General features: G+C 43.4%; 1 protein-coding gene across 1 annotated transcript in view; it reads right to left on the minus strand.

Annotated features, from left to right (window-relative positions):
- Window positions 1-571: 571 nt before the first annotated feature.
- Window positions 572-26,865, minus strand: part of LOC145529302 (uncharacterized) — an 85,339-nt gene continuing 59,045 nt past the window's right edge. Inside the window, exons 3-5 of the mRNA XM_081549420.1 lie at window positions 16,047-16,226; window positions 4,637-4,683; window positions 572-1,455 (exon numbers count right to left, since the gene is read on the minus strand). Of these exons, the coding sequence (XP_081405546.1) occupies window positions 4,657-4,683; window positions 16,047-16,226 (207 nt within the window). The 3' untranslated portion in view covers window positions 572-1,455; window positions 4,637-4,656. The remainder of the gene's footprint in view (window positions 1,456-4,636; window positions 4,684-16,046; window positions 16,227-26,865) is intronic.

Genomic DNA, 26,865 nt, shown 5'->3' on the forward strand with positions numbered 1-26,865 from the left:
TTTATCTCCCTACCACCACCACCCCTCCCAATTATGATATAAACTCCATAGAGGTGGGGTTGTATCACCTCTTATGGCACCTACAACAGCTCAACAGATATTTGTTAAAGGAAAGGGTGAATTCATTTGAGATGTTCACGGGCTAGGAGAGGAGGCAGGTCAGAATCCAAAAATGCTACAATCTGGGTGATACAAGAGAGGTGCCATGCTCAAGGATGGGGTCCACAATCACAGGACCACCAGGGGAGGCTGCAGCCAGTGGGTCTTCAAGAGGTGACATGATCTTGCAAAACATCCCACTATGTTGTCCTTAGAAATCTAATTTATAGGTGTGCCAATATTCACACTTCCAAGAATAAATTTGCACATGAGAATGACCTACACATAAGCCTTAATGGAATTATATCATCTTGGAAAATTGTTGCTTGGATGGATGACATTTGGTAGTATGATCCTCCAACCCACACCTTTTCCCTAATTCATCCTCAGAAAGTTCCTTATTGAGTTTGGTGTCATATCATAGAGGTTCACAAATAGTCTACTGTTTTTATGGAATCACCAAGTAAAAAACTGAAGAACTAACCAGTGGTTTAATGGGTGGAGAATGAAGGGATCTAGATAAATGGCTCATGACCAAGGTCATATACAAGGCAAAGTTGGGAGGTCCTCCTTCCCATGGAGCTTGGTGCCCTAATGGTTGACTCATGAATGCCTAGTGGGGCTGTAAAATTGCAGATGGATCCTTGACCTCCGCCTCAATTGTAGATACTTGTGTACATTTTCTTTGGAACCCATGCGATACCTGGTTTTGTCCTGGTGCCCTATCTACTGCCCCTCACATGGATGTATTCTGTTCTTTGCAAATGAACTACTTCCTGCTTAAACAGTAAGTCAACAAAAATTTAAATGAAAAGTTCTGTTTCTGCAATTCACAGAACCCATTTGGAAGAAGAGAAACGATTCCTTCATACCATGGTTCTCTGGCAGTGCAGAGTGTTAAGGCAGCTTAGTCTCTCAGAATCCGTCCACTGAGTATTAAAGGCCCCAGAATGCAACCTAAGAAATCCAGACAATGTGCTTCACTGACCAACAGGCCTGGGCTCTGAACAACGGATACTTTGCAGGTTATAGGAAAAGGATGGACTCCTCTCTACTGTTACTCTTGCCTTGAATCGGTCTTTCTTGGTTTAGGCTGGGATCATTTTGTTGGCATCCACTTCTCCCTGATATCAGCCAAGTCCGAGTTTGCATTTGAAGCTCATTCACCCACAGTTAGTCTGACTGTCTTCTCTTCCACTTGGCTTTTCCATGCTTGCTCTGGAGCACCTGGGGTCAAACCACCACCAATATGCTTTCCTGCTTCTTGCCTTCCCCTCTGTCCTCAGCCATAATGCGTCCTCATTCTGCAGGGCTTTTCCTTAGCTGCTTGTCTAGTCTTCCTTATCATCCAAAGACCTAACAACAACAACAAAAAATGCTAAATCCTTCACACCCGTAAGCAGAGCTATTAACTTCCTTCTTTGTGCTCTCAGAGGACTTGGTACCTCCAGGTTAACTCTTGCTTCTTTCTTCTCTGATGGAATCACATAATAATAATTTTCACACAGTAAGTTTACTCTGTGAATGTCTCTGTCCTTGTCTGTCTCCCTGAGATACTGACTATACAAATGGGCAATGCCCAAACCATATATGACAACAAAACTTTGACCCACAACCTCTGCAGGAACCAGCCTTGGAAACCAAACTGCAACCTCTGCAGCAATTTGGTCCAGAACTTGGTTAGAACAATTGGTTAGAATTTGGTCAACCATGACCAGTTTTCCTACCTCCTGTCTCTGCCTTCCAACTCATAACCAACCATAGAAAGCCGAAGATACTCCTCAAAGAAATCAAATAAAAATCTATTCCTAGTCAGCTACCTGTGGCATCCCTAAGCCAATAGCCTCCAATCAGAGCATGACTGAAGCCTTCATTTGTAACTCCAATCAAGCTTCCTCTTCCCCTGCCACTTGAGGCTCTGCCAAACGCAGGTGATGGTATCTGACTCTTCTGTAAGAAGCTCTAAATCAGCAGCCTCTGATTGTTTTCCTTTGGGTGGTCTTTATCTACTTCTGCATCCCCAAGACCCTGAACAACAAATATCACTATTCTTATTTTACTTAGGGGGAAACTGAGACTGAGAAGGGTTATGTGATTTGGACAAGTTATTTCAGCTCAACCTACAAAGCTAGTGTATAAATTCATCTCTCTCCGATTTCAAAGCTATTCCTTTTTCTCCTCTGTGGTCATGCCTCCCCACAAGACTGATACCTTATTCATTTTTGTAGCTCCTGAGTTTTGCACAGGAGCTGGCACATAGTGAGTGCTCATCAAATAGCTGAAGGTTTAGGTTGTTGTTAATGTTCTGAAGGGGTCACACTAGTGGCTCAGTGGTAAAAATGGAGACACAGGCACAGAGACCAAACTTACAGACACCAGGAGGAAGAGAGGGGGTGGGATGAATTGGGAGATCAGAAATGACACACATTTACTATTGATTCTAGCATATCTTCAAATGGGAAGAAATCCAAGAAAAGAGAAGATAGATGTACATGTATGGCTGATCCACCTTGCTGTGCAGCAGATACTAACCCAACACTGTAAAGCAACTATAGGCCAATAAAAATTTTAAAAAGAGAGAGAGAGATGATCACCAGAGGCCAAATTAAAGGAGTACAGGCTCTGCACACACCCGAATGCTTACCAGAAACTTCACCCTTGAACAATTATTATAAAACTCCTCACTTTTCTCAGGTTGGGACACACAGTTTTGAGGGGTATGAGCCCATTGCATCCCCCTTTGGCTGGCAAAGGAATAAAGCTAGTCTTTTCTACTTCGCCTAAAACTCTGTCTCCAATCTATTCTGCACCAGAGGTGAAATTTTTGGCATCCGGACCAAGTTAAGAATGAAAGAAGAGGCAGCTGCATCCTTGTCAACAGATATAAATGTAGAAGAAAAAAATTACCCAGTGGGATGAGATCTTAGAGAAGGCTCAAGGATTTGGCAACAAGGAATCTGCCCACTCATTTTTATACTAACTCACTGACTAATTCATTTACTATTTACTGGCTATCTCTTATGGGCCTATCACTTCAGTCTCTGGCCAAACAGCAGGGAATTGTTTAATGGATTAGAAATTTCATAAAGGAAATGTTGGCTAACTGTCATTAAAAACATGGAAAACTAAGTATATCATATACTGTATAACCAACACATTGCTGCCTGCATAATATACATTTATAATTAAAGCCATTTTAAATGAGTTTGTGTCAGAGACGGTGAGAGGCAACAAAAATGTCAGGTTCCCTCTGCGGTACAGCTATTGCCCGCTTCTCTGTGGCTTTATAGTGCAGTGTGCTCTTGATTACATCCCACTCTCGCATCTGCGAATTCTTAGAAGATAGGTAGGCTTACATATGAAAAGTGTGTGATTTGTTATTATATAAAGATAATTATTGATGTCATATGGGCTGAAGGAATGCCTCATAAATATTTTCTTAATAGCCAGCTAAAGTCTAGAAATGTCTGCTATGGAAATGTCGACAGCTTATAAGCAAAAAGACCATTTAATTATCTCTGTCGACTATTCTCGCATGGACTCTGATGGGGAAAATTATCACACTTTTAATGAACCTAAGGGGATGTTCCTTCTCATACAAACCGTGTCCCTGTCTATATTACAACACTTATCTCTTTGTCCTTGCACTGTGTTTATTTGTGTACTTTTCTTGTCTCCCACGCCCCTTTTAATTTACAAGCTCCTTGAGAGTTGAAAACCTCTTTGAGGAAAGAAGATAAAGTGGAAGAGACATGAGCCATAGAAGCAAACAAAACTTTTTTTTTTTTTTTTGCTATAACTGACCTCAACCACTGAGTATCAGTGTGACCAGGACCTTGGTTCCCTAGCTTGTAAATAACATCTTCAGTACCCAACATGGAGGTGGGTGGTAAGACTTAAATAAAATTATGCAGGAGAAAGGACCCAGAGGTGTTTGAATTCTGGAATTTTCCTAGGGATATATGTGGATGTGAATTGAAGTATAGTGAGAAGAATCAAATATAATGGCAGCTTGACCATAATTAAGTGCATCCATATCGAGGAACTTTTGGTGGATTTTGGAACACTTATGAACCCTTCCAAATTGTTAGCAATGTATTTACCAGCGGGCAGATGTGTGTCTTTCTTCTGGGGAGACTGTCCACTGCTTCTATCATTCTTAGGGGTATGTGTGACTACCTGGTGCAAAGGGACATATGAAAGAAAATGGGGCAACGAGGGCTACCTCAATCAGGCTCCCTTTTAAGCCTGAACTTGCCACCCAGTGGCAGGGAGTTTGCTCTCTAAACAGCAGCCAGCAGCCAGCTCCTTCAGCATCTTTCCCACCATAAAGAACAGGTCTGCCTGAGGTCATGTCCTTCCCAGGAACACAGCATCCTTGGCTGAGCTAGGTGGGAATAAAGACCTGCCCATTTCTTGACATGGTCACTCTGATGGGTGATACTCTCCCGAGAGAGCCTCAGGCTACCTAAGGCATTGCTATACCTACATCAATGCCCCCTTCCCCAGCACATTTGGTATTGATCCTGATAAATACCTTTCACCCTGGACTTCATGTCAAAATCTGCTTCTGGAGAATTCGACCTGTGAAGGAAAATAAATACTAAGAAAAATAGAAAATCATGTGAAAATAAAAGCTCAGGAAAGAGTCCCAAGAATGTGGGGGTGGTTATCAGAGTCAAATATAGCAGAAAGTTCAAGATAAGGGCAACAGTGGTTCAGTAGGATGGACAACTAATCCACAGAGCCCACAAAAATCAGTTTTGTGGGGCCAATAGGAAAGCTTTGGGGAAGATATTTGATAGGCAATCGGGGTGTGACAAGCGGGAGACAGCTTGTTCAAACCCTTCTTTTGAGACCAGAATGCATGCGGAGGGGGTGTGTCACAGGGTCAAGGAGAGACTTGAGCAAGTTGATCATTTGCAGAGATAATTTTGAAAAATCCTTTCTTGCAAACCACATCTTCCCCTTTCGACATGTCTGAAAAAACCTTGGCAAGGACAGCCTTCAAATCTCCCCCAACTTATTAAGTCAAGTAATGGGCTTTCAGAATATAGGAAGTTCAAAAGGCTGTCAGGTTGGAGCCAGACATCTAAGGAATGTGCATGCCCCCAAGAGGAGGCATTGCATCCATTAAGACATATCAGGTGGCCCTTATCGGAGAGCCCCATCGGCCGAAGGACAGGTTATTGTGTGTGCCAGGTCGCTCAGAAACAGCCCCTCCAATGCAGGCTCAACCCTCCCCTCCAGCTCTGATCAAACAAAGCCCAGAGCTCTGCAGTTTGGGCAGGAAGAAAAGCACTGGATGAAAGTTCTGCACTGTAGCAAGGCAAATGGATCAGTAAGTCACAAGGAGTCAAACTCCTGGGCCCCTGGTTTCTACACCACCTCAGCGACAGCTTTTCGGGGGAGAAGACTCAGCGCCATCAGGGAGAATCCCAGCTTGAGGACACACACCATCTTACCTTGGTTCCTTTAGTACTGCTGAGGTCTGCCAGCATTTTCTTAAAAAGTGTGAGGCCAAAGATCAGTGGCAGAACACAAAGACACCAATGGTCCATAATAAGTTTTACAAAAGTACTGACACAGACAGTCTTGCTGAAAAGGCCCTGTTTCAGCTGCAAAAGGCTGAACTCTTTGATAGACATCATCACCCTCCTCACTTTCCAGCCCCAGGTCCTCCGGCCACCATGGCCACCATCTTGTTTTTCTGACTTCACAAGTGGTAGTCTAATGGAATTGGATATTCTACCCTAGAAAGCATAGACACACACACACACACAGAGAACACTTATTAAGGCTCAGACTCTTTATACAAACTCATGCCCTCAAGGACTTCCCACTTAGTTTTCCCCTGGAAATCTTTGCCACTGAGCTTCAAAACAGAGAGGGTGAAATAAATGATCTTATCTTTTCAATCTTGACAAATGCTAACAAGTCCACGATTCCGGATGCTAACTGGAGATTCTGTATTTTATGCAATTGATAGTGACAAGTTTCACTCATCTAAGACAGATATTTCATTTTTTTTAGAAGAGAAGGCAAAAAGCAATACATTATCATTTGATACTTTGTAAGACTAGCTTGCTTTGTAATGATGATGGCAGCTGGACGACCTTTCTACATTTGTGAAGTGCTTTCATATTTCTCATGACCTCATTTGATCCTCAGAGTAGGGCTGACATCCCTTCTGCCTACTTCACAAGTTAAAAAAAAATGAGGCTTCTAAAAGTGTCAAAGCTGTCCTACTCAAAGCAGTGAGTCCACATGGAACCCAGAATGCTCCAATTCCCAGTCCGTGGTTGCTGCAAAAAAAAAAAAAAAAAAAAAAATCCACTTCTTGAAATTATTTTATATAATTATTGCATAAGCCACCTTTGCAAACTTGTAAAAGAACTGCCACCTAAGTGCATATTTTCCATGATGGAAGTTTCTCCTCTTTTTAAAAATTTTATTTCATTTTTAACTGGAGGATAATCACTTTACAGTATTGTGTTGGTTTCTGCCATACATTGACATAAATCAGCCATAGGTGTTCCTATGCCCTCTCCTTCTTGACCCTCCCTCCCACCTCCCACTCCCTCCTACCCATCTAGGCTGTCACAGAGCACTGGATTTGGGTTCCCTGCATCGTAGAGCAAATTCCTGCTATCTATATATTTTGCTTATAGTAACGCACACACTTCAATGCTACTATCTCAAATCACCCCCCACTGTGTCCAAAAGTCTCTTCTCATGTCTACATCTCCTTTGCTACTGCAAACAGGACCATCAGTACCATCTTTCCAGGAAGTTTCTTGTATGTCAGGCTCTTTAAGTTCTCCCAGAACTACTAAATTTCCATAGAAAGGAGTAAAACCAAATAAATAATTAGAATAGAAAGCTCTTTTATAAATAGTCTCATTAATAAATCAGGGTCCTCAGATTCTGGCAAAATAAATGCTTCAAAACGGGCTTCTCCCAAGAATGCCCTGTCCTGATGGCATGACCTGCACACACCACAGCCCAAGGGCACCCACCCGCGTCCACAGTGGCTGGGTTTGTAATTTACAGTGTGAGGCCAACCAACGAATTCTATTATTCAAACATGTGAAGCAAACCCAAGGAGAGGAGTACTTTAATCTCTTGCTCGGAAGCGACATTTGCAGCTCTTTTCACTTACTTTTCATTATTTCACCACAGGGGAACCGTTTCCAGGAATTATTATGTTACGTGTTATATTAAAAAATGAGTCTTGGTATTTTTTGCAATAAATAACAGCTCACATTTATTTTGAGAACAGGAATGCTCACCAGAACTTATGTACATTGTCTGCTTCCAGAAGTGCAGACATGTTAGAAATGCTAGAGATTCGTGTCTTAAGAACATTGTGTGTGTGAGTACACTCAGTTGTGTTCTGCTCTTTGTGGCCCCTTGGACTGTAGCCCACCAGGATCCTCTGCCCATTGAATTTTTCAGGCAAGAATACTGGAGTGTGTTGCCTTTCCCTTCTTCAAAGGATCTGCCTGACCTAGGTATCGAACTCACATCTGCTAGGTCTCCTGCATTGCAGGCAGATTCTTTACCATCTGAGCCACCAGGGAAGCCCTATCTGCCCCTCTGTAAATCATGTATGTAGGGTGAGGGCTGTGTCACGTCTGTGGGCTCTGAACACCAGCTGGTGAAGTCAGGCCAAGTTGGAGAGAAGCAACAACACAATCAAGAGAACCTAACGACCATCTTCATGTGAACACATTGCCTGCCTCGCTCATAAGGCATTTTACCTCCAAGGAGAAAAACATGCAGTGATAATTTACTTCTCCTGATACTGATCAGACAGCAGGCTTCAGCCATGGAGATCTCTTCCAAGAACAGCTGAAGATTGGACATGGACATTTCTCCAAGTGCACACATGCCCCCTTGGCCGCCTGCCCAAATGTGACACCAGAGCCTTCCTCTAAGAGAGTTTCCTCACCAGGGCAACACTGGTTCTTTCTTCCTCGGGCACCTGCTCTTCATAGGGTAAGGACAGGATGAGAGAACACACATTTATTAAAAGATGCTTTGTTCTAGTCAACTACTTTCATGCTTTTAGCCTTGAAAATAGCCCTTGTTGCTGTTGTTTAGTTGCTAAGTCATGTCCGACTCTTTGCGACCCCATGGACTGTAGCCCGCCAGGATCCTCTGTCCATGGGATTCTCCAGGCAAGAATACTTCAGTGGGTTGCCATTTCCTTCTCCAGGACATCTTCCTGACCCAGGGATTGAACCCACATCTCCTGCATTGCAGGCAGATTCTTTACCACTGAGCTCCCATGAAAATATCCTTACTATTCATAATTACAAAATTTGAAAGTTTGTAAGTTGAACTTACTGGCTTAGGTTTACTCAACAAGAAAGATACGATGAAACCTGCCCATTTCCAAAGCAAGTGCTCTGACTGGTTTCAGGAACTCTATGATGACACACAGAAATTAACTAAGGAGACTCCACTGTATGGTTTATTGAAATGTTTTAATTTCAACTGTGCTTTTTGAAATCACCTATACAAACCTCTGAAAGTAAGGTGAAAAGTAAAATCTTCTGCAATGCAAGAGACCTGGGTTCAATCTCTGGGTAGGGAAGATCTCCTGGAGAAAGAAAAGGCTACCCACTCCACTATTCTGACCTGGAGAATTCCATGGACTATATAGTCCATGGGGTTGCAGAGAGTTGGACACGACTGAGCAACTTCATTTTCACTTTCTTGAAATGACTTATAGAAACCTCTACTGTTGATCAAACCAGCCAATTCCCTCTCAGAGGCAATTGGAAAAGTAGAGTTGGGCTTTTGGTGGGTCTGAGGTTGAATTCCACATTTTGATAGAACACTTTTAGATGCACGTGTAGAAAACCACTCCAGTGGATTTTTGCAAACACATATGCAGGGCTTTCCTAGTGGCTCCGTGGTAAAGATTCTGCCTGCCAATTCAGGAAACCCAGGAGACACAGGTTCAATACCTGGGTTGGGAAGATCCTCTGGAAGAGGAAATGGCAACCCATTCCAGTCTTCTTGCCTGAAGAATCTTACGGACAGAGGAACCTGGTGGGCTACAGTCCATGGGGTCTCAAAGAGTCAGACAGGACTTAGAGACTGAGCATACGTGTGTGCCCCCCACACACACACATGCACAGAGAAGATAATGGTTTACCTTATGGAATCAAGCACAGAAAGTATAGTATGTCTATAGAGGAGACTGGAAACAGTAGTTGGAAAGCTCTTGGGATCCTAGCATACTCCCCTTCCTGATCTGACCCCACTCAACACATGTGCTCCATCCATTTTCCTTTACAGCTCAACCTGAAGGCAATCGTGAAGCCTTCAAGTTACACATTCTCCATCTAAGCAACAAGCCCTAAGCAAATAGTGTTTCTCAACCCTCTTTACAACTCTTTCCCCTATAGATTGCAGTTTCTTGATTTATGGTCAAGATGGCTCGAGAAGCATATTGATACCATCCTAACTGCTCTGAACACATGGAAATATTAGATTACACATAGAAATTATCTAACCAGTATTTTGCTAAGCTCCAAAGCTGGAAAGAAAATATTCAGGGGCCAGAAATGAAGAAGAAACTCAGAGTCCTGAACTTGTGGTCCAAATTGAAGAATATGGCCCCAGTTCACTTATAAGCTGGCTCACTGGACACCACCCTGCCTCTAGGTATGAGAATCTAGGGCAGAAACCTAAAAGCAGCAAGAAGAAAGTAGGCACACAGAGAAGAACTGCCTGTCCTGTGACCTGGGATGAGACCATCTCAACTGACCAGTTGGATGCTTGCTGCCCCAAGTCATGGTGAAAACAGGAACTGATGGGACAGGTGAGATTCCCAAAGGTACATAGTGGTGGGTACGGAATTCAAATAGAGAAACATGGAGTCCAGAGACCTAACTCAGGACACCCTGGATTAGTTTATAGCCAATGAACTCTGTAGTATATGAAGTGAAGTGAAGTGACTCAGTCATGTCCGACTCTTTGTGACCGCATGGACTATAAAGTCCTTGGAATTCTCCAGGCCAGAATCCTGGAGTGGGTAGCCTTTCCCTTCTCCAGGGGATCTTCCCAACCCAGGGATCAGACCCAGGTCTCCCACCTTGCAGGTGGATTCTTCACCAGCTGAGCCACAAGGGAAGCCCCTGTAGTGTGTGGGAAGAGGCAAACCCAAAACTTTACCTCCATGCCTCAGGCTCCGCAGGGAAGAGAATGCCCACTGAACATAATGTCCATGGGAAATGACCGAGAACCTGAGAATTACAAAACATACAACAGTACAGATTACAGTCTATGGATTAAAAGTTGGGAGAAATTGACTCTATGAAACCACATAAATTTGAGAAGTCTGTAGGGTAATTAACAGTAAAAATATTTAATATCTTCAAAGGTATAAAGGAATATCACCCATAAAGCCAGAAATGACAAGAAAAAAAAATGTAGGAAAAGTTAAGGTTGTTTATTTTTAATTTTTTTTAAATTAAAAACCAATTAAGAAACTTAGGTATCAAAAATACAATCATTGAAAATTTTATTTTTAATTTCAGCAACCAAGTAAAACAGTATGCTTGACACAGAAAACAGGAGAATCAGACAGCTGGGAGATAGAGAAATGCTACAAGTATGTCTTTCAGAAAGATTAATAGGAAATGCAAAAACTCAGTTTGAAAACAGAGAAGTTTCAAATTCCTCTATTGGAAGACTAGGTGGAAAGCACAGAGAACACGGTAGGAAAGCGATGTTTGAAGTGTTAATGGCTAACGTGCATCTAGAACCTGATGCAATAGCTGTAATTTGTTTGGAAGGGTGGAATCGAAAGATGTGTTGTTTTTGCTTTCTGCCTTTTCCATGGGTTCTGCCTCAAACTTAGACAAGGCTGGAGCTCCAGCAACCATATTGTGACTATGAAGTGATCTGCAGGTCACCGAAACAGAAGTGTAGCAAGAAACTGGGTACCTGTATTGTGGGGGCTTTCATACAAGTGATCATCAGCCTGATTCTGACTTTATTAATGAATGAGAAAACCAAAACTCTGATTAGTTTATGCCTTTATTTTTAGGGACATTCTATTACTGACAGACGACATAATCTTTGTCAGATTCAGCAAACAGATTTTCAGGTATTTAAACACTGAGAGAATTCTAACCACAGATTTCCTCCTATACTTTCAGTATAAGAGATACTTTAGTAGGAAAATTAAGTCAGAAGAAGAGAGAAGAAATAAGTAATGATTATTAAGCACATTGGCAATACACACTGGGAATGCTAAAGCAAAAGTGACTGTATATAATAATACTCATGATACTGTTACAGTTAATCTTTTGTGCATAAGATTGAGTTAGAAATAAAATATTGGATAATATCTGGGTATTTAGGGGAAATGAGTAGGATTCACAGTGAATTAAAAGGCCTTGAAGTCTTCACCTTGTTTCAGGGGGGAATGCAGATACTGATGTGCTTTAAACTTTGTTTAAATATGTAAATTCAAAATCCAAGAGTAGCTGTAGAACTGTCAGAACTCCTTCTAGCCCTTGACCTTTGCCCTGCACACCTACAGAGCTCGATTCAGGTGTGCACACCTGGTTCATGGGACACTGACCAGAGAGCAGGACTACTGAGTAAAACCACAGCTACCAGTGGTCCAGTCTGGAGATGGCCAGGGGCAGGCAGTGATTCAGAGAAGATAGCAGTGGGTGCAGCCAGCACTCCTGAAGATGGCCTTCACCCTCTGTGACCATAAACAGTCCTTTTCTCCATCATTGACAGAGTAATTCTAGAAAGGTCAAAAAAACACTTCTCAACTCCCCTTCTTGATGCGATCGAGTTAATTCACACCCCACTTCCCATATGTAGGGTTCATTTGTTAAATAAAGTCATGAGTGTAAATGCTCTTTATAAATGCTCTATGGTGACCTAAATGGAATGGAAATTTAAAAAAAAATAAAGAGGGAATATATGTGTGTATATATATATACACATAGCTGATTCACTTTGCTCTGCAGTAGAAGTTAACTCAACATTGTACATCAACTGCTGGGCTGCTGCTGCTGCTAAGTTGCTTCAGTCATGTCCGACTCTGTGCGACCCCATAGACAGCAGCCCACCAGGCTCCCCCATCCCTGGGATTCTCCAGGCAAGAACACTGGAGTGGATTGCCATTTCCTTCTCCAATGCATGAAAGTGAAAAGTGAAAGTGAAGCCGCTCAGTCGTGTCTGACTCTTCGGGACCCCATGGACTGCAGCCCACCAGGCTCCTCCGTCCCTGGGATTCTCCAAGCGAGAGTACTGGAATGGGGTGCCATTGCCTTCTCCAACTAGACTCCAATAAAAATTAATTTAAAAATAAAGAGGTGTTTTACAAACTTCGCATGGTGTTATTTTATACTCCAATGCTTTGTCCAATGCTTTGTGTCTTTTTCACCCCAGAAGTGAGACTTTCTTCCAGAATAAAAGTAGCTATTCACCTTTATACAGAATGTTACACTTTCCTCTTGAGCCCCCTTGGAGATACTTAGTGGACTTGGCACTAACAGAGAGGAGTCATCGACAGGGAGCTGCTGGCTTCCTCCAGGGGAGGAAGAAAACTGGAGAAGTCTTGAGGAAATGGGTAATCGTCGTCAGGCAGTGGGAGTGAGTCACAGAAAAAAATGCAGGAAGCATAGCTTATGGGCAAAAGAGGGTTGGGTGAGGCTGTAGTTGGCAAGCCGCTCTGTTTGTTGTCTTGCTGTACTACAAGGAGAAGCACGGAGAATCTTTCTTCTTCCTCTTTATTTTTCCTGCTGACATATCCCTTATTTAAAGTGACACAAATTTCACTCACTGTCTTTGAGAATGATTGTCTAAAAAAAAACCCCAGCTTGTTTTACTTTTTGTACTTTAAATCCTCCTAATCCACTCTCTCTTGGCTTGGAGCGCTTTCTGGAACAGAAAATGTGCCAGGCGCCGGCTCCTGCTGACTCTGCCAGGCACATGGTGTGCCCGAGTCTCTGGTCTTGCTTCTGAGCCCACTGGGGAGCTTTCTGGAGTGGACCCTCCCTGTGGTCCAGCAAGAGCAGCCTCCAGCAACGTCCTGAACTCCTGGCTTCTGCCTTTCATAACTTTCCACCACAAGAATTTGTGAGTCTCCTCTCTGTGTGGGTCTGTCCACGGCACTCTCCCTAGCCCACTCCTGTTCTTCCCCGTGTAAGTCTCTGATGGGGTTTTGTGATTTCTTCCTTGACCTGGCTGCCCTTTCACAGGTTGGGTCAGTGATCCAGTTCTTATCTCTTGGTTCCTCCGGTAAGAAATGCACATTGTTGCCATTCAATCTTTATGGGAGCTCGAGGAGAAGAGAGTTTGCCCACATTGAGTAGGTATTTTTGTACCACATTTTCTATATTATTATTTCTAAACTTCCAAACAACTCCATGTGCTTTATCATTCATGATTCAGAGGTGAAGAAGATGAGGGTGTGTCCCACACTCTTTAAATAACAGGACAAAACTTCAAACAAAAGTGCAACCCTAAAGTTCCCAGTGAATTGATTTTCAAATGCTTCTCTTTGTATGGATTTCTTCTCTTCAAGAGGATAGAAAGAGCTTTGACTAACAGCCAGCTCTAAGCAGGTTAAGCAGGTACTCGTTCTATGCCAGGATTGTTTCTAAACACTCCTTGTGCTAAATTTCTTCACTGCTGTTCAGTCACTAAGTCATGTCTGACTCTTTGTGACCCCACAGACTGCAGTGCGCCAGGCTCCCGTGTCCTATACTAGCTCCTGGAGTTTGCTCAAATTCATGTCTATTGAGTTGGTGATGCTATCTAGCCTTCTCATCCTCTGCCGCCCTTCTCCTTTGGCCTTTAATCTTTCCCAGCATCAGGGTTTTTTCCAATGAGTAGGCTCTTTGCATAAGATGGCCAGAGCTTTGCAGCTTCAGCTTCAGTATCACTTCTTCCAATGAATATTCAGAGTTGATTTCCTTTAGGACTGACTGGTTTGATGTCCTTGCCATCTAAGGGAATTTCAGGAGTCTTCTCCAGCACCATAATTTGAAAGCGTCAATTCTTCGGTGTTCAGTCTTCTTTGTGATCTATATTTACATGTATCACATGTTTGAACACTCAGTAACAAAGGAGTTAAATAACTTGCCCAATGTCTCACAGCTAGTATGTGGTCATGATTCAAACTCAGACAACTGGAGTTTTAAAGTCATGTTATTTACCACCATGATATCGCACGATATTGATATCACTACTACCAAGCTTAACTTTGTACATGTTAGGTTTCAAGGGTTTGACAGCCATGTAAATAGGAATTCCCAATAGTTCATTAAGTTGAGAGTTCTGAAACTAGGCAGGACCCTGCAAGACTCTGGGGCACTGAAGCCTTTTAAAGAAAGAATTGCTGATCAGGGAAGGGAGGGAATGCAGAGACAAGGGAGGAGGAGCCAAGAAACAGTAGAATAGCCTTGGGGCAGAGCCCAGGTTCCCAGAAGACTCTTGAGGGTCCCTTGGACTGCAAGCAGATCAAACCAGTCAACCCTAAGGAAATCAACCCTGAATATTCATTGGAAAGACTGATGCTGAAGCTGAAGCTCCAATACTTTGGCCACCTGATGCAAAGAATCAGTTCATTGGAAAAAGACCTTGATACTGGGAAAGATTGAGGACAGAAGGAGAAGAGGGTGGCAGGGGATGACATGATTAGATAGCATCACCTATGATTCAATGGACATGAGTTTGAGTAAGCTCTGGGAGATGGTGAAAGACAGGGATGCATGGAGCATTGCGATCCATGGGGTCACAAAAAATTGGACATGATTTAGCACTCAACAACAACAACAAGGGTCCAGGTTCCCAGTCAAGGTATAAACATGACAGTATCATTAAACTCTTTACAGCACTAAAGCCTCCAACAATGGAAGATGTTAACATTCTTCATTCCAGATTAGATCGCAGTTTGATAACCTCAAAAATCTCATCACCAGACCATCTGAGGTCATAGTAAAAGAACCAGAGAAGCTCATTAAGAGGAGGGTTCAGTCCCTGATTTGGGAAGATCCCCTGAAGAAGGGAATGATTACCCACTCCAGTGTTCTTGCCTGGGAAATCCCATGGACAGAGAAGCCTGGCAGGCTACAGTCCACGGCGTTGTAAAGAGTCAGACATGACTGAGAAACTAATGCTTTCACTTTTTCACTTTCAGAATGAGACAGCTTTTGTCCTGAGCCTCAAGGGAAGCATTTGGCAATTTTTAAATATTGCGCTTATTTTTCCAATTATGCATTTGCTAATGTCCTTTTATTTTTTACTTTTATTTTTTGCAGCAAAGGGCCAGAAGTGGCTATGAGTTAGGGGAGGGCAGAGAAGAGCTAACTCACATATCACCTAGTTGTCCCAGATGAGACAGGAGTGTCTCTCTCTGGGCAATGGAAAGTAGGGGATACTGCTTATGAAATGCAGGAAGGGTGCTCCCCTGTCTGAGACAGACTGCATCCAAGTATGTGTTAGCCTGATAGTGAAGAACAGGCATCTTCCAAAATGAGACTTGATTTAAATGTGTGTGTTTACACGTTCACACCTGTGCACATTATTGAGGAGAAAGTGAAAATGAGGCTACGTTAGATGAGCAGGCCCAGGTTGTGTGTGCTCTGGGCTGTTTTCCCAGGTTCCTAATCCATTCCCCCTTTTCACATTCACTCCATCTACTCTTCCCAGTGACATTTTGTCAAAGGCACCTCTCACCACGCCACAATTTGAGTTTCTATTCAACCTTTAGGACAAGAACAGAGCTTCAGTCGTGGTGTAGGGGCTGCCCACAAAATGCACTGCTCACTTACCTTTTCTCTGCTTGTGTGAAAGCATGAACATAGTACAAACACAGTTTAATTAGGTTGCCATCCTGGGAAACCCCTGGAGGAGAGTGGGGAAGTGAGCTGGAGAAGAGTGGGACAACAACTCACCATCACGGGCAGCAACTGGACAGGATCCATCCACTCTATCCCACGCAGAGGAAACGAGCTGAGATGTTGATTCTCCCAGACCTCGTGGGTGTTGGCTGGGTGCTGTTTCTGGGGCACTGAACAGGCCCTTCTGAGCTGTGGTCCACATGGGCAAAGTGGGCTCTGATGGCCAGATGGAACCTTCAGCAAAGAAAGGAAAGTACAGACAATGAGATCAGGGCTGATGAACTAAGGACTAGAGCCATGGAGGAACCCACCCGCATCACTCTGTCTCACCTATAGGAAGGGCACATTATAAAGACACACATAAGGCATAGTTAACGAATACATTATATTCTTATCATGCCCCTTTTTCCCCAGTCCATCTGTAATGATGCTAAAATATTTCAGCTTACCATATACACCTGAGGTCTGCTTATTCACTCATTCATTAACTCAGTAAAAAGTTACTAGTTGTTTACTTTAGTCCACAGATTATAGTGATGGCTGGCGATGTATCTTGAATATGGCACATAAACTTGATTCTCATTCAACTTACCACTTTATGGTGGGAAGTGGAGCCAGTAACATGCACAGCAGAAGCCAGAGAGTCACGTTATATTGTGTCAAGCCTAACGATGAGGGAAGGACCGAGTGATGAGGGAAGGACAGAGTGATAAGGGAACATGTAAGAGAGATGGGCAATCTTTGCTCCAGGGGCTGGTGAAGCCTCTCCAGTAGAAGTGATGTATAAGATTTGACTTACTAAAGGATGGGAAGTCACATCTGGTGTAGACAATGTCATGTAGCAGAGGACCTGTCATCTCTTGGATCCAGTGACAAAGAGTTAACAAGATGTAACACACACACACACACATACACACACACACATACACACACACACATACACACACACACACACACACAGGCTTTTCCAGGATAGGCAGCTTTGGCAGGTGGTGTTCCTGTCTGTGCTGAACATGAATGGCATGTATCTGCCCCCCCAGGACTGGAGCATCCATGAACTGCCAGCAACACTGCCTTGTTACCCCCACAGGGCAGTGATATTATTCAAGGCATTCTTCTTCTTCGTTTTTTTTTTATCACACCAAGAGGCATGTGGGATCTTTTCTGAGTTCCCCAGCGAGGGATCGAACCTACACTCCCTGTGTGGAAAGTATGGAGTCTTAGCCACTGGACTAGCAGGAAGGTCCCAAGGCATTCTTCTTCAACAGACTTATAGAGAACATCCTTTTAGAAAGGATCGCTTATAGAGGTGATCCTCCAGACCACCTTAGCTGGAGCCAGACAATGCCTCCCTAGATGACTCTACATTGTGGCGTCAAGAATAGGCTTTCCTAGAAGATTGTGGAGGATTATTTCCTATCCTTTTCCCCCTAATGTATTCAAGAGCTGTATCATCTTTTCCTCTCTCCACACATGGTGTCATTCTTTGCAGCAAGAAATGTGCACACCTTGAAACTGAACAGTATCGTGCTCAATTGCATGGCCATATGTGACTCTTTGCAAACCCATGGATGATAGCCCACCAGGCTCCTCTGCCCATGGCATTCTCCAGGCAAGAATACTGGAGTGGGTTACCATTTGCTTCTCAAAGGATCTTCCTGACCCACGCATTGAACCTGTGTCTCTTGCATCTCCTACATTGGCAGGCAGATTCTTTACCACTGTGCCATCTGCTGCTTATTTTAAGGAACATTCCAGCACTTGTCCATATCTGGATGTATCACCCTACAACAAAGACACTATAAGAGCTACAAACTCTGTCCAAAAATGTTGCCTTCTTAGATCTCAGTTCTGTGTGTGTATGTGTGTTTTAATGCCAGGGTAGCACTTGACAATAAAAAAAATGAGGGTTTGAAGTCTATGACATGTGATGCTAAGATCCATCAAGTCAAGACATTACCTCTCTGAGCCCCAGTCTCCAGTTCTATTGAAGGTATGTACACTCTCTGCCTCACAGAGGTGTAAGGATTAAAAAAGCAATGAGGCACCATTATTGGCTTTTGGTATATGTTCAAATATTGTTGAATGCAAAGTCAGGTGCTGTGAGGGGGGGAAATTAGCTAATCCAGAAATTTTCAGGCTTCATTTTTTTCAGCTTTATTGACTCTGGGTCTCAGTTCAGTTCCTCAGTCACGTCTGACTCTTTGCAAGGTAATGGACTGCAGCACGCCAGGCTTCCCAGTCCATCACCAACTCCTGTAACTTGCTCAAACGCATGTCCATCAAGTCAGTTATGCCATCCAAATATCTCATCCTCTGTCGTCCCCTTCTCCTCTCGCCTTCAATCTTTCCCAGTATCAGGGTCTTTTCAAATGAGTCAGTTCTTCCATTCTGGTGGCCAAAGTATTGGAGCTTCAGCTTTAGTATCAGTCCTTCCAATGAAGATTCAGAACTGATTTCCTTTAGGACTGACTGGTTTGATCTCCTTGCAGTCCAAGGGACTCTCAAGAGTCTTCTCCAACATCACAGTTCAAAAGCATCAATTCTTTGGCACTCAGCTTTCTTTATGGTCCAACTCTCACATCCATACATGACTACTGGAAAAACCATAGCTTGACTAGATGGACCTGTGTTGGTAAAGTAATGTCTCTGCTTTCTAATATGCTGTCTAGGTTGGCCATAGATCTTCTTTCAAGGAGCAAATGTCTTAATTTCATGGCTGCAGTCACCATCTTCAATGATCTTGGGGCCCCAAAAAATAGTCTCTCATTGTTTCCACTGTTTTCCCAACTATTTGCCATGAAGTGTTGGGAGTGGATGCATGATCTTAGTTTTTTCAATGTTGAGTTTTAAGCCAGCTTTTTCACTCTCATCTTTCACCTTCATCAAGAGTCTCTTTGGTTTCTCTTTTCTTTCTGCCCTAAGGGTGGTGTCATCTGCATATCTGAGGTTATTGATACTTCTCCTGGCAATCTTGATTCCAGCTTGTCCTTCATCCAGTCCAGCATTTAGCATGTCCTAACTCTGAACAGAAGTTAAATAAGCCAGGTGACAATATACAGCCTTGAAATACTCCTTTCTCAGTCCCTTTTCCCATGTCTGGTTCTAACTGTTGCTTCTTGACCTGCATACAGATTTCTCAGAAGGCAGGTAAGGTGGTCTGGTATTCCCATCTCTTTAAGAATTTTTCAGTTTGTTGTGATCCACACAGTCAAAGGCTTTAGTGTAGTCAATGAAGCAGAAGTAGATGTTTTTCTGGAATTGTCTTGCTTTTTGATTTTTGGCAATTTGATCTCTGATTCCTCTGCCTTTTCTAAATCCAGCTTGAACATCTGGAAGTTCTCAGTTCCTGTACTGTTGAAGCCTAGCTTGGGGAATTTTGAGCATTACTTTGCTAGCATATGAGATGAGTACAACTGTGCAGTAGTTTGAACATTCTTTGGCCTTGCCTTTCTCTGGGATTAGAATGAAAACTGACCTTTTTCCAGTCCTGTGGCCACTGCTGAGTTTTCCAAATTTGCTGGCATATTGAGTGCAGCACTTTAACAACATCATCTTTAATAACTTTGAAATAGCTTAGCTGGAATTCCATCACCTCCACCAGTTTTTTTTCATAATGTAGCTTCGTGAGGCCCACTTGACTTCACACTCCAGGATATCTGGCTCTAGGTGAGTGATCACACCACCATGGTTATCTGTGTCATACAGATCTTTTTTGTATAGTTCTTCTGTGTATTCTTGCCACCTCTGGGTCTACAGCCAAACTTTTTAGGTGTTTCTGATCCTTCTCAAGGAGAAGGAAGACATTGCAGGCAATCTGTCTCCACTTCATCCACTGGATGGAGTCTTGTTCCTGTGGCTCCTGTTGTGATTGGCCAATTGACTGATGGAATGAGCTAGCTCAGGAGAGCCAGCTCAAGAGAGTCAGCTCTCTGGCTCCTGGAAGGCTACCATGTGCAAAAGTTATCTCACACCCAGTGTGATTTGAGGGTTGGTGAAGACTCCTTTAGACCTTCTTCTGTTTGAATCAGGGTTCCACAGTAGAAGTGCTGCTGTTGGAGGGTTGAGGCTCCCAGCTCTGTTGCTAAACACCTTGTTCAGGGCACTTGAGGACTCTGGGCCTCAGCAGTAGCATCAGCAGAACTCAGGACTATATCAGGTTATGTCAGTTTTTGTTGTTGCTGGTGACGAGGAGGGAGCTTATTTCAAAGAAGGCAATCATGGACACCTTAGACAGGAAGCAAAGAAGAAAGAGCAGGACTCTGCCTCTCAAAGCAGAGAATGTGTAGGAGGGGATGTGTCTGAGGGGGCTGCTGCTCATTGGCCCAGCCCCACCAGCCCCCGCTTTGTTACATCCCACCCCCAGCACGGAACTTACCCTAGGGTTCCCTGAGGGCTTCTGAGAAACCTCAGTGGTTCAGGGAAGGAAAGTTTAGGAAAACCAAAACAAAACAGTGGATTAAATTACTTCCAAGGCCCCTTCCAACTAATATTTCATAAGCCTCTGGATTAAATTGAAGCCTGGTATTCCTCTTATTAGAGTTAAGTCCTCTGGGAGAAGTTCCTGGTTGCCCAGATGGTGCCGGTTGGAAGCAAGTATGACAGGAGGGAGGCAGAACATATTAACCTTGGCACCTACTGTCAATGCAGAGGTTCAGGGACAGATAGAAGGTCAGCTCAAATGGGATATGAGCACCACCAGGGTGGGGAGCTGATTCCTGACACCCAACACAGTCGTTAGCACAAAGTACATGCCCGTTAATAGGTAATAGTTTCATAAGTAAAGAATGCACTTTTGAACCTTAATCCTGGCTTCATCACTGAGCCTTGGTTTTCTCATCTGTTGAATGAGGATGATAGCATCTTTTTCATGGAGCTTGTTAAGAGACTTTAATGATAAAGCAACCACTATAACTTCTGAGTCACAATAGGCTCCCAATAAACTGAGCTACTATCATTTTGTTTAGCAGGACTGATTGGGTCTAATATAATAAGACATAAGGTCATAAGAGGGCAGGAAGGAGCCACCCAGGGTCTAGTCCACACTGAGCAGGCCGAGGAAGGCCAGAAGAAAGAAGAGCAGGGGTTTTTGGAAAGGGCGGCGGTGTCCAGTAATGGAGGTGAATAACCTTGACCAGGTTCCCCATCCATTAGCTGTCAGCCTGTGAGGCTCTCGGTGTGTGGTTCAGGATGCCCCATGTACATTTCCCAGAAACCACTCACAGTGACTCTAAAGGTGTTTGCTAGCCTTCACCTCTTGGGTAAGGGATTGGTCCTCAGAGGAGACCTGCTGTGTATTTTAAGGCAAGGAAGTGGCAGGTATTCAGTACAGCTTTTGATTTGGGGCATTTGTCTTGGGGGCAGCACTGCATGGGCAGCTGGACTTTCCATGCCTGCACCACCCCGGATCCCTGTGGAGCAAGAGAGATTCATCGCATCCCTCTTCCCGTGGAGTGTGTGCTGAGATAGACTCCGTTGAGGTCACCCCACCCCCGTGGTGACCCTCCTCTGCCATCTGTGTCCGTGCTGGCAGGTAACAACTTGTTCCTGCTAGCGGAGTCTGTTGTGATAAGAACATTAATTTTTTGGTGTGGACATGTGTCCATGTCACTCGTCAAGAGAAACATCCCAGGCAAACAGGTGACCCTGTTCCCTTCTGTCTGTACCATCATTTGGGGAAACAGCGAGTGATTCGATGATGTGGTGAGGCCTGCAAACCATGCCACAGGGTCCCTCTGTTACAGTCAGGTCCCTCTAAATAAAGATCATTTACAGAGGCATCATTGTGTTCACAGATGAAAGAACATGGCAGGTCCTGTCACTTACGTAATACACAAAGAATGCTTCAGGGGAAGAGGTATTGATCGTGTGTAGAGACAGGGAAACTGAGTCCTTGAGATGGAATGAGCAGAATGTCCCCAGAGTGAAAAGGGGCAAAAAAGTGAAACCAGGATTTGGTACCACTAACCACCAGCAGGGAGCTTTCCAGGTGGCACAGTGGTTAAGAACCTGCCTGCCAATGTAGGAGATGCAAGAGACTCAGATTCCATCGCTGAGCCAGGAAGATCCCCCCGAGGAGGGTATGGCAACCCACTCCAGTGTTCTTGCCTAGAGAATCCAATGGACAGAGGAGCCTGGCGGACTAGAGTCCATGGGGTTGCCAAGCAGCAGACACAGCTGAGCGACTGAGCACAGCACCAGGAGCAACAGCTGGTTTAGGGCTAAGTGTCACTTCTCGCTGGACCGTAATCTCAAGGCGCGCACCTGTTCACATGGAGACTCGTTGAGAACGAGGGCACCAGATATAGACAAACACAGGTAGGTTGACTCCATTTACACATAAAATGCAAAAGTAGGCAAACGAATTACAACGTTGAGACAATAATCTCCTGTAAGACAGAGAAACTGTCCTGAATTTAGGGAGTCCCAACGCACCCTGAGGTTATTTTGCTTCCTCCACAAAGGAGGTCACAGTATTGAGAGGAGGCTTAAATGGATAATTTTTGCCATTAAAATAAAGAAATCTGTATTGTGGGAGGTAGTTTTTACTGAGTAGGCCGAGACAGAAGGTGGGGGATTCTGACTAATGATGTTCATTTTCCTTATGTTACAAAAATTAAATGTCAGTCGAATCCCTTAGATGCAAACACTAGGTGCCATTTTATTGTGCATCTTTTATGTACCAGGCCCTGCTCACAGCACACTTTCTACGTTTTCATTGTTTCTTGTAAATTCAACATCTGGGGAGAGGAAAGGTGTGAAAAGTACACATCATCTGATGTTTATTTTGATTTTTTTCTGCTAAAATCTTTGCAGCCTACATGTTTTACATAACATACTTTGGTAACATACTTTTTCCTCACAATTTGATCTGGGACTCCAGAGAAATGGACTAATTCCAAATAATTTCAAAGCTACTGTTTTGCAAATCCCATGCCTTCTAAGCTGAGAACACAAGACAGGCAAGAGTCACCTCACCCTTAGGTGACTTTAGTCGTGACAGTTACAGGAGAGAGTGTGGCCTCCGGAGAATCAGAGGGACTTGGCTTAAATCAAGCTCCATCAACTTCTCAGCGGTGCAGCTCTGTGAATGTGACCTAACGTTTAGAAGCATCAGCTCCCTCATCTTTCAAATCCTGCTCGAATGTGATACACATGCTCCTGAAAAATCCTGCATTCTGCACAATAATTACACACTAAAAATAACAAGCTGTATGACCAAAATAGCATAAACAGAAGAGCAAACAGCTCAAAAGGCAGGTAACTTTCCAAGCAGACCCCTCAAAATATATAAATAAAGGTTTCAGTGTTAACAGGTAAAAGCATGTAACCATAAACTACAGTTCTTTACCTGTAACATAAGGTAAAATATTTTGCTAGAAGTGGGATGGAAGAAAAGCTTAAGTACAGAAAGTATCAAGATCAGAAAAACCACGGAATCAGCCCTTCCATGAAAGAGCTGGTGGTGAAACTGAGTCAAAACAGAAAACAGGTGTCAAGGTTACAAGACTCTTTTCTTCCCCTCCTTGCTGGGATCCACAGCTAGGTTACTGGAAGTTTAGCTATTATTACTGGATGGTGCGAAGTTTCATGTACAGGAGAAAAAAATCTCATGTGACCCACACCCCTCTTCTTCACAGTGCAGACAGTATTCCCTCCCTATTTATTTACCTGTTAGATATAAGTTAATTCTTGCTTCAGGAATATACTTTACCATAGATCAGATTGTCATATGCCCTCATCAGTTTATTTTGATGCTTACAGGTAAGAAATTTAAAGGGTTTGACCGTGTCTGATGCTAGTAGGGTCTTCATAAGTGTTGGCTCCCATTCATGCTGTGTCATTATTAGTTTTAGGATGAGTTGCTGTAATTTGGCAATGGCGAGTTGTGTGATTTCTAGTTGAAACACTTTCTTCAATTTTTTTTTAAGTGTTCATCTATCAGAAGGGCAGAAAAAGTAACATCCTAAAACCTCTAGGAAGCTTGTGTAAGCCGATATTCTGGCAGGGGTCCTCTGGAGAGATTGAAAGATGGATGTGGCCTGCAAGTAAATGCAAACGCAAACTTTCAAAAGGAAATCTCCTTCAAAGAGCCTCTTTTGCAAAAGCAAACTTGGGTCCTGTTGATTGATTCTTCAGTATTTGGCAAGATTGTAAATAGAACCTCTGTTAGATATGACCAGGGGATAAACGCAACTTAGATAAAATATTAAGCTAATTAAAGAGTATCTTTTCTATCTTGAGGAATCTTGTGAGGTCTGATAAGGAAGTGCAAAAGTACCACCAAAATAGTCACAAAAGGTAGATCCTGGGATCCTATTGTTTAAATGAGAAGGTTGTGTCCTTCAGAGGAGACAAAGAGACATGTGGAAGAATTTGGAATCACATCACCTGCTAACCACCAGTAGAAGTCTTCCCATGTGGCATAGCGGTAAAGAATCCACCTGCCAAATGCAGGAGGTGCAATAGATGTGGGTTCAGTCCCTGGGTCAGGAAGATCCCCTGGAGAAGGAAATGACCACCCGTTCCAGGATTCTTGAAAAATCCCACAGACAGAGGAGCCTGGCAGGCTGCAGCCCATGTGGTCCCAAAGAGTTGGATATAGCTGAGCACACACACATGAGATTCCATTAAAGATCAGATCTCCTTTAACCTCAAGAAAATAAACTCTGGGGTTCCTCTTGTTACATTCAACTATCTCACTTATTTCATGTTCTAGCAGAAGAGAGATAAAGAGAATCAGTATAACTTAGACTAATAAAGGACTCTCTAACACTGGAATCTGCTCAGCTCTGGAAGGCTACATCATCAGAAGTGAGTGTGCTGTCTCTGAAGATATTTAACCAGAAAGGGTATGACCATTCTGTGCATGGGTTACCTTGCTCATCCCTGCCCCCCACTAAACACACATAATCTTCTCAAAGTTTGAAAGAGTCTTTGTATGAAAAGTAACTCAAAGGAAAACAGCTGTCCACCATCCGTGTTTTGCATGCTCTGATCTTTGGCTCAGTCCTGTAAACTGGGCGTTGTGTTAGCTTACTAGGCCTACCATTACAAAGTATCGCAGAGGAGGAGGCTTAAACAACAGAAATTTATTTCCTTAAAGTTCTGGTGGTTGGAAATCCAGGACCAAGGTGCTGGCAGGATGGGTTCCTACCACGGCTTTTCTCCTTGGCTTGTAGAGGACAGCCTTCTCTCTGTGTCTTCACGTGGCCATCCCTCTGTTCCTGATTATGTCCTAATCTCTTCCTATAAAGATATCAGTTAGATTGGATTAGGATCCACCCTAATGATGTTATTTTAGTTTAACTACCTTTTGAAAGACCCTATTGTGGTGTTTTATATTGTCACCCTGCTTATTTAACTTATATGCAGAGGACATCATGTTAAATGCTGGGCTGGAAGAAGCACAAGCCAGAATCTAGATTTCCAGGAGAAATATCAATAACCTCAGATATGCAGATGACACCACTCTTATGGCAGAAAGTGAAGAGGAACCCAAGAGACTCTTGATGAAAGTGAAAGAGGAGAATGAAAAAGCTGGCTTAAAACTCAACATTCAAAAAACTAAGATCTTGGCATCAGGTCCCATTACTTCATGGCAAATAGATGGGGAAACAATGGAAACAGTGAAAGACTTTATTTTCTTGGGCTCCAAAATCACTGCAGATGGTGACTGCAGCCATGAAATTAAAAGACACTTGTTCCTTGGAAGAAAAGCTATGACCAAACTAGACAGCATATTAAAAAGCAGAAACATTACTTAACCGACAAAGGTCTGTTTGGTCAAAGCTATGGTTTTTCTACTAGTCATGTATGGATGTGAGAATTGGACCATAAAGCAAGTTCAGTTCAGTTCAGTTGCTCAGTCCTATCTGACTCTTTGTGACCCCATGGAGATCCCAGCATGCCAGGCTTCCCTGTCCATCACTAACTCCTGGAGTTCACCCAAACCCATGTCCATTGAGTCGGTGATGCCATCCAACCATCTCATCCTCTGTTGTCCCCCTCTCCTCCTGCCTTCAATCTTTCCCAGCATCAGGGTCTTTTCCAATGAGTCAGTTCTTCTCATCAGGTGGCCAAAGTATTGGAGTTTCAGCTTCAACATCAGTCCTTCCAATGAACATGCCAAAGAATTGATGTTTTTGAACTGTGTGTTGAGAAAGCTCTTGAGTGCCTTGGACTGCAAGGAGACCAATCCAGTCAATTCTAAAGGAACTCAACCCTGAATATTCATTGGAAGCACAGATGCTAAAGCTCCCATCCTTTGGACACCTGATGTGAAGAACTGACACATTTGAAAAGATCCTGATGCTGGGAAAGATTGAAGGCAGTAGGAGAAGGGGACGACAGAGGATGAGATGGTTGGATGGCATCACTAACTCAATGCACATGAATTTGGGTAAACTCTGGGAGTTGGTTATGGACAGGGAAGGATGGGGTGCTGCAGTCTATGGGGTCACAAAGAGTATGACTGACTAACTCTACAACAATTGTGGTGCTGTAGAGTACTCTTAAGGGTTCCTTGGACTTAAAGGAGGCCAAACCAGTCAATCCTAAAAGAAAGAAAGCCTGAATATTCATTGGAAGGACTGATGCTGATGCTCTAATACTTTGGCCACCCGATACAAAGAGCTGACTCATTGGGAAAGACCCTGATGCTGGGAAAGACTGAGGGCAAGAGAAGATGGAGGCAGCAGAGGATAAGATGGTTGAATGGCATCATTAGCTCACTGGACATGAATTTGAGCAAACTCTGGGAGATGGTGAAGGACAGGGATCCCTGGCATGCTGCAGTCCATGGCGTCACAGAGAGTTGGACACGACTGAGCAACTGAGCAACAACAATCTCCAAAAACAATCACATTCTGAG

Source organism: Giraffa tippelskirchi, chromosome 12 (assembly GCF_054371585.1).
Source record: "Giraffa tippelskirchi isolate mGirTip1 chromosome 12, T2T-mGirTip1v1.2.pri, whole genome shotgun sequence".
NCBI lineage: Eukaryota > Metazoa > Chordata > Mammalia > Artiodactyla > Giraffidae > Giraffa > Giraffa tippelskirchi.